We start from the raw sequence: 8,871 nt of genomic DNA on the forward strand, positions 1-8,871 counted from the left end.
AAGCTTTGTGAAGGTATAGTGCAGCTGACAACGTGAGTAAGTCTTTCACTTTCTTTGAACCCATATTTCTGTATGATAGACTAGGCAGATTTGAGCAGCTATTTAAATTAGTTTAGAAAATGTAAACTGACCATCGTCTCAATCTTACTTACATGTGTACTAATACTGTTTTATTAGAAATATTTAAAGGTATTGTGAAAACCGCATTGCACAGTGGGGCAGTTCTAAATATTTTTAGTAGAACTGTGTTCGTGCTATAACTGCCTGTTGAACTAAAATATTCTGTTTTGGTACAGTAGGGAAAGTTGTCTGCTGATTACATGTGAAAGGTAATAAGCTGCTTGCAGACATTTTAAAGGAGGGAAGACCAGTAATGTGAGAAAGGCTTGAAGTACTGAGCTTTAAAGGAAAGTGCAGCAGCTTATGTTCTAAGAGCATATATGTAGAATTGATTAATTAAAGGTTGAGGAGGTCTCATCTGATATAAATTTGAAATTAAAATGCTGGAAGTCACTTCTTGCATGCTGAAGTTATTATCTACTTAAATTTCCATGGAAATTCAAGTAGATAAATGTGCTTTAAAATATTTTTCTGATTGTAGCACTACCTGCATCCAACATACCGTGCTTTTTGTGTAATCTTGTGCACTTGTTGACTCGCCTGTGTTCTAACAAAACCTCACATTCTGTACATGCAAACCCTGTTCTGGCTGCTGAGCTCCATGCATGTGGCCATGTAGAGCAGCAGATTTGGAGGTAAATAACAATTTAGTTTCAATTATGTATACATACGTTTAAAGGCTTACTGTGCTCCTAAATCAAATAACAAGTACAAGCTGAAACTGAGGAAGTGATTAATGGCAGTTCAATTCCTTTACTGTAATACTGTCACAATGTTATTGAAAAAAAAAAAAAAAAGGGAGAGAAAACCAACGTCTCCTCATCTTTAATGAGTGTGTTTAACTTAAATGTCTTTGCATCAGGGAGTTTCAACTAGAGCAGTCAGGTGTATCTGTTAGAAGGGAGTCAGGAAGGCTGCAGTACTGAGCAAGTGCCTGTGCCTTGCTCACGGGTATGATCCTTCAAGTAAGGTGTAGTACTGGGAAGTTGAGCCATTCAGTAAAGATTTTCTGCCTAATTTCAAGTCACATTCTCTGTAGAGTTTGTTTGTTGTATTATTATTCCTCATTTCCTGTTTCAGCTGTTACGCAGATGTTTCACCTGTACTGAGATATTTGCTGTGAATATCAGAGGACTAGATGCATTATTTTCATTGAATTTAGCTGGTATTTGTGCTTAATGAAATCTGGGTGGTATACTGTTCTTCAGTTTTTATGTACGTCTTTCTTTCCTATATAGGTCCCACTAAACACCCAGTATGAAATAATTCTATAAATAAAGCTTTTCCAATGTTTGTTTTCCTGTTTGCTTGTTTATTCAGTGTTAACCACTTGCTTTCTTAATGATTTTGTAATATCAGCTACCTGTTGGACTTTTAAATGTTTTAGTAAGTGTTTGGCTGGGGGCTTATAAAAAAGAAGGTACTTCTGTGTATGTGTCATGTTACATTCAAACAAATAAAAAAACAAAGATTGAGAAGAGGTTGGATTTGCTGTAATAGCAATTAGCTGTTTGGGTGAGAGGAGATTGAGAGTGGAGGTTTTGATTGGAGGTTTTAACTTTTAAGCAGTGGGTTTTAATGTCTTTAAATGCATGCTTAGTACCCTGAACAGTGGGGTAAGGATCCTTTGTGCTTGTATCTTATATGCAGTTGTAGTGATGCTTTTAGTACCTTTTCCCCTTAAATTTATGCTCATAACCATTCAGAAAAGGAAGCTATCCATAGCTAGTTTCCGATGCTAAAGTAGTGGGCTTTTTCTCCTCTTTCAAACACAGTAGAACTTAGGAGCAGTCTGTATTTCTTTATGTATAAGTGTTGAATTAACTGCTTGCACTGGGGACTGGGAAAACGTGGAGGAGTGGAGATGTCAGCTGAATGGGATGAGCCTTACTTCACGGCATATCCTCTGCATCTTGTGGAGGTCCAACTAAATGATATGGAGCCAGGACAAAATTTGTTCTTGCTAGCATACTGCAATAGAAGCTTACAGGGCAGAGCAGCCCTAATTACAGTTCTGTAATACATATCACACAAGTATTACTGAGCAGCCTATGGATATGCCAACTTCTGATTGTGTAAGAATATTTTAAGAAGCTATTTCCTCCTCTTCTGCCTTCTGCCCCAAAACTGGAACATGCAGATTTCAGTGTAGTAGGAGCAAAACTGCCTGCAAGGTGAAAGGGAAATGTTAACTTAGAGTATCATCTTCAGACATGCATTGTTTCACACAACAACGTTAGGAATCATCAGTTTGCTCAGTGCTAAAAAGATGGTACGTACTCTCAAAGCACTGATATGAATACCAGAGATATACTCAGGAATTCCCAATTCTCACAGAATCACAGAACTGTAGGGGTTGGGAGGGACCTGTAGAGATCGTGGAGTCCAGCCCCCTGCCAAAGCAGCTCCCTAGCCCAGGTTGCACAGGTAGGTGTCCAGGTGGGTCTGGAACGTCTCCAGAGAAGGAGACTCCACCACCTCTCTGTGCAGCTGTGCCACTGCTCCGTCACTGCACTGGGAAGACGTTCCCACGCACATTTGTGCAGAACTTCCTATGCTTCAGTTTGTGGCCACTTCCCCTTGTCCTGTCACCACACACTGCTGAGAAGAGTCCAGCCTTGTTAAGAAGTGATCTTTCTGTCTTTTGGATGAGGCATTTTTCAGACTGCACATTTGACAGGAGGAAAAAAAAAAAAAAAAAGGTGGAATCAGATTTGGAGCTCTGTTATATTCTGTCTCTAATGGCTCTACAGCATAGGAAAATTATTACCTGTCTGTAAGTCCCTGTCTGCGACATGCTGAGACTTTCCCTTTCTTGCTGGACTGTCTGCTGTTCTAAGAAGTTCCTTCTATGCTATATTTGTATATCTATATGCTGTATTTGTATTCTGACAGTATTGGCACATTTGCTTAAAAATCACTTCTGATTTCACTAACATTCAGCAGCAGTCCGCTGCCTTACACTTGTATCTCATTCTGTAGTATGACAGTTGCAGCACTTCAGATCTGCCACCTTCAAAAATTGTTTCACTGCAAAAAAGAGTAAACAAGAAGCCTGACCTGTTTCCGCACTGTTTGCTTTATGTTCAGCGTGTTCTTTGTTACTTGCTCATGAAGGTAAAACATTCTTTGAGTTGTGGTCAGTTCCATGAATTTTAAAAGTACTCATGCATTTGCCTACTGGCATCCTAAACTGACCTAACTTGAAAACAGCACAGGAGTGAAGGCTCTGGAAAGCTTCTCCTCGATGACATGAGCGACTCAGCATGAGTTCGAGGGGGAGTTTATCCTAGAGGTGGTCACTGATATGTGAAACTGACAAAGTGACATAACGCGTCATTGACCTGTAGAATCAATTGCCACTGTAAGATATTAAATCCAAATGTTGAGCCTATTCTGAAGTACAGTGTGAAGTTTTATCTTGATACCAACGTGTCCAGAGCTCTTGTGAGACGGGAAGTGTTAGAAGGGAATGTGAAACCTCCTGATGCTAGGATCACAAGGAAGTCTGTAAATGCTACTGGTAAGAGAGCGAGCTGAAAAACCTATTTACACAGTGCAAGAAAAAAAGAAATCCTGCGCTCTTAATTTTTAAGTCTCAAATTTATGCTCACAGGTAACATAACTGTAGTAAACTAATCTCCCTTTGTCATTTCAGGTCCCTCTGAAGCCGATCAGACACGTTAGCTTTCAGGATGAAGACGAAATCGTTAGAATAAACCCCCGTGATATTTTGATACGTCGTTATGCAGACTACAGGCATCCTGACATGTGGAAGAACGACCTGGAGAGGGATGATGCAGACTCAAATATACCATTTTCTAAATCAGACAGTAAAAAATCTGACTATTTATACCCGTGTGGGGATGGAACTAAGTTGAATTCCCTGAAAGACTCGAAGAGTTCTGTGGTATTTAAAACTCAGCCTTCCTCATCAAAATTTAAAAACTCAAAAAGAAGAAAAGAGGATGGTGAGCGTTCCCGTTGTATATACTGCCAGGAAAGGTTTAATCATGAAGATAACGGCAGAGGAAAATGTCAAGATGCTCCAGATCCTATTAAAAGATGTATCTACCAAGTTAGTTGCATGCTTTGCGCAGAGAGCATGCTGTATCACTGCATGTCAGACTCGGAAGGAGACTTTTCTGATCCGTGCTCGTGTGACACTAGTGATGACAAGTTCTGCTTACGCTGGTTAGCACTGGTAGCGCTGTCATTCATTGCTCCGTGTATGTGCTGCTACCTCCCCTTGAGAGCATGCCATCACTGCGGTGAGGCGTGTGGGTGCTGTGGAGGGAAGCATAAAGCTGCAGGATGAATCAGTCTTGTGCCAAACAGAGCTGAAAATCTTTCTTTCCAGGAAGCATCTAACTTGGATTTGTGGAAGCTTTTTGGCGAGCCGAAGGGAATCTTCTTTCACGTAAGAGATGCTCGGTGTGGAAGAAGCAACAAGACTTGTCAGACCTTGGCATTTTACAAGTGCTAGCCACGCCTAACTGTTTCCTTTGAGCGCGTGGCGTTCGTTGCGAGTTGTGAAGGAGATTTTGCAAAGGAAAGCCTGTTCTTATTATTGGCTATAAAATGAGTATATAAACTATGATTATACTAAAAGGGATTAACTTTTGCCACTTTGTACATTCATGGTTTAGGTGAGGGGGCTCTTTTAAAAGGATTAAAACTTACCTGAGGGGAAATTTTAACTAAAAGTGCACTAGTGACAGTTGATTTAAGATTAAGAAAAGTTAATACTCGGCAAAATGAGAAATGAAACTGATTTTAAGTGCAACTAAATCACTTATTAATAGTTTTTTGGAAGCGACTTTATGTATAAATAACAAATGTTTATATTTAACTAAATGTGTAAGGTACGAATTATTACATGTTAAACTTCCCTTCCCTCTGGTCTAGTAGGTATGGACCATATCTACTGTCACATTCCATTGTAGTACTTTAAATATTTAATTAGTTAATTTAGTTGCATTTTTATTCCAGATGGACAAATTGATATTTTCAGTCCTGTTTCCCTTCAGCTACAGTTTGTGTTGAGTTGTATCCATACATTCTGATAATCTAAAAACTTTTAAAATATTAATTATTCTAGTCTTGAGTGACCAATATTTTTTGTTAAGCACAGATGTAATTGTCTAAAATGTTCTCGTTAGAACATAACATTTATTTTTATATATAAATGACTTTGATTTCAACATAATAGCAAAAAAAGGAAGTTGTTTCTGTTGCTCAACCAGTGAGTTGTTTTCTTTTGGGGCGTCCTCCAAAAAATACTTTATTACATATACAGATGTTCATTAAGCAAAAGGTACATTAAGGCAGTTGTAACGAGTTGTCATCAGTGTTCTTGTTTATCTTTCTGTTAAACTAGGATCCTGTTCAACTGTTTATCAAGTACTATGATTAAAACAAAAGATTAATAACAAAAGCAAAATTGTTTTCATTATTTTGAACTGCAGCTTTTCCTTACTTGGACAAAACTACTGGTTTTGAACAAAGGAAAGACAACAGGAGGCTTTGGAGTGGACGTAATGGAGTGAATTTGGAGGGAGGCTGGGGAGAGTGGGATGGAGGGCTGCGTGTATGCACGCGTGGTGCTGCGCGTGACATTTGTTACAGCTTTGTACTCACCAAGTGTTTAACTTCCAGAATGAATTAACAATTAACCCTTAGAGAATTTTGAAAAACATAATATATTTTGCTCTGTGGGAAGTAAGAAGGATTTGCTTCTCCTTAATTATATATGTATAACACTAAAAATAATCATTCTGTAGGGTAAGTGCTGATTTGCTGTCACAGCTGGAACTGGATGGGCTGTCCCCAGAGTATCCTTGTTGAACAAAAGTAATGCATTTGAAAAGATGCACGTAACTTTTCTCACCCTCTGTATTTCTCAGTATTGTTCGTGTAGTTCAGTGCCCTTCGTTTTCTTTTGTAGCCCAGAATTAAAAGGAACAAATGTGTATAACATTATCTGTCTGTAAAATACTTTTTAAAAGAAAACATTTATATTTATATTACGGCTTGAATTGACCACGTTGTGTACATAGCTCATCTCAGAGTATTATTTCACATTGAAAAGAAGAAACGTTATTGATAGCTGTAGAAGTTACGAGAGAGCTTCCAGTTTCACAATGAGTTGGTTGGATGAATTGAGTCCAAAAATATGGTGCTGTAGCAGCAATCTTGTTTTTTACTGTTAATGTATTTGCTGCTCTGGTTGGTTGTCATGCTTAACACACTTTCAGCTAAACTTGGTTTCCTGGAATCGACTGTTAACTTTCAGATATATATAAATATATATAAAGTAGTGGTGTCTGTCTTGTGGATGAGGTAACTTTCATATTTGTCAGTGCTAGGTTCCTAACTCAAGGTGAAGAGAGGTGTGAACAACCTAAGAACAGAACTCGCTGTCTGTATTGGTAAATGCTGTCGATTCCTACTTCTGTATATACTTCAGAAGGAATTGGATTTAACACTTTCCTCTGAGCACTAGTACTGTATTTTATATGAAACATATATGCTTGAATATTATTACTGAATGCGTGCATTAATATATTCATTTTGCATTTAACGGCTTTGCTGAAATGTTTTCGTCTCTTTGCTTTCCCCTTTGAAGACTTGTTCCATCTGAAAAAGCGTTGGTGACATTTCACAACGTTCATTTTTCCTTCTTGTGGTGGAACCTGCAGCCTGCATGCCTGCTTTCGGAGTAGTGAAGTTCAACTGTGCAAAAGTACAGTTACATAAGGGTTGCTTTTGGTAGGATGCACGCGTACTTCTCTCTGTGGTGCTGTTAGGGATCCTGTTCACGCCTGCACTTACGAGTAACTAAAGGTAGACGCAGAGCACACCCTTCCCAGAACGGGCTCTTAAATCTTGAGCGCCTTTTGTTTTTGATAGCAAGTAGGATTCATTCCCTTCTCAGCTATTTTCTTAAGCGTTTGGGAAAAGAGAAATTCCTTCCCCAGCCCTGACCCCCCCTCTCCCTGGGCATCAGAGCTGGAGCTTGCCAGGCATGCAGCAGCGGGGCTTTGTGTTGCTCGGAGAGGAGACCCGAGCCTCGGGGGACGGTCGGTGCATACTAAGTCCTTCGCTCTCTGTAAACCTCAGTTACCGTGAAAATTAAATGTTTCCTATTGAGAGGAAGTGGGGGAAGCCGATTGACAGCGGCGCTCGTGCACCATCTACTGGGGGAAAGCGCTCGGGCTTCAGCAGACAGCTTTGGTGCGGCGTCACAGCCGCGGGAAGAGTTTATAGCTACCAATTTACGCGGCAGTACTCTGACTTCTTGCAGGGGTTCTTTGTCTCATCGAGCCTCTTAAACTTTACTAGTAGTGTTAATGGAGAATGAAAACTGCTTTAGCCGTACGCTTTGTTCAGCTGGCGGAGTTACTTTATTCCATAAGAGCATAAAAATGAGGCATGCAGCAAATTCTTCAGGTTGTGTCATTAGAACGTGAGGGACTTTTGTCTTGATCTGGGTATCCCTTCCGATACTCAAAGTGAAGGAGTGCTGGTCTTCGTACAGAAGTCTGTCTTTTCCCTTTGTGATGAATAGAGCCCAGACACACACAGGTGTGCCTGTGCACCTCCACATGCACTGCAGTGGTTCGGAGGGCTACACCCACAGCTGTGTGCAAGATTAAAGCAATATTCTGAAAATCTACAATTACTATGGTAACTGCTTAGTAAATAGCTGCAAAGGATGGCACAAACCTCAGCTGCCTTCCCAGAGCTTATGTAAGGGATGCTGCAAGCAGGCTTTCACCCAGCTCCTCTTGGAAAACAAAGACTTCTGAAGAATGTCTTAATTTTGCACGTTGGGATGCCACGTTCCCATTTCGGTTACGTTCTCTTCAGAACGTTCTGTTCATGTGTACCTGGAGGATAATGCTCAACTCCCATGTAAATAATGCACAGGTTCAAACTGGACTTGAAATCTTTTTAGCGTGTGTGACACAATATGCAACCAGCACAGTGATACATTTGTCTTAACGGGATGCAGATCAGGGTCATGGCTGGTGACAAAGCACTGGTTTCTAAAAAATGCTTTTTGGTACTCTTAGTGCAGCAGCTGGGTGGATAAAACTTTCCTTTGGTGCACTGACAAATGCGAGGAAGGGTGGGCTTGAGGAGCAACGCCGTGTTTGGTTTCTTTTTGTTTACTTTCCTGAAAACTTCTCTTTCTTGATTACAAAATTCATGGTTAGTGGAAGAAATTAAAGCATTTGATGAAGCAGCCTTCATCTTTGAGGCTCTGGTATAATCTGTACAGAATTTTCTCCTTTTGCTTGGTGCTGTTTGCTTTCCATCCCTATGACCTCCAAGTGCCTCATACGGACATTGTCTCCATTAAGCCTCAACTGCTATTTCTTTCTGCTAATTGGTGTATCATTGTGTTCACTCATCCCATAGATTTTTCCTTTTATGCCAATGAATGCAGCTTGTTACTTAGAGTATATAATGTAAATATGCCTTTAAATTTGTAACGGATTTCTTACATCATATTCTTGTAAGTTGACGTAGCAGATAACACCTTAAATATTGTTTAAATGTTTTTTTTTCCTGTAATTACTCAATTAAAACTATCTTGAAATGAACCAACTGACATGTTGTTCCATTCTGTGTGGGGATTGCTCACAACTGTGCCTATGAAGTCAAGTGCTACAGCTCAAGAGCAGAACAAAAAGATGTAAATCCAGGTAACGTTTTGCCACAATGTTCTGCTTATGGATTAAG

The 8,871-nt window shown here is 39.8% G+C and overlaps 1 protein-coding gene across 1 annotated transcript in view; it reads left to right on the forward strand.

Annotated features, from left to right (window-relative positions):
- The window catches only part of SPRED1 (sprouty related EVH1 domain containing 1), a 52,454-nt gene extending 46,891 nt beyond the window's left edge, over nucleotides 1-5,563 (forward strand). Inside the window, exon 6 of the mRNA XM_065753893.1 lies at nucleotides 3,779-5,563. Within this exon, the coding sequence (XP_065609965.1) occupies nucleotides 3,779-4,438 (660 nt within the window). The 3' untranslated portion in view covers nucleotides 4,439-5,563. The remainder of the gene's footprint in view (nucleotides 1-3,778) is intronic.
- Nucleotides 5,564-8,871: the final 3,308 nt, after the last annotated feature.

The sequence above is a fragment of the Cyrtonyx montezumae genome, unplaced genomic scaffold (assembly GCF_038088225.1).
Source record: "Cyrtonyx montezumae isolate F1298 unplaced genomic scaffold, pur_monq_1.0 scaffold_10, whole genome shotgun sequence".
In the NCBI taxonomy this organism is placed as follows: domain Eukaryota; kingdom Metazoa; phylum Chordata; class Aves; order Galliformes; family Odontophoridae; genus Cyrtonyx; species Cyrtonyx montezumae.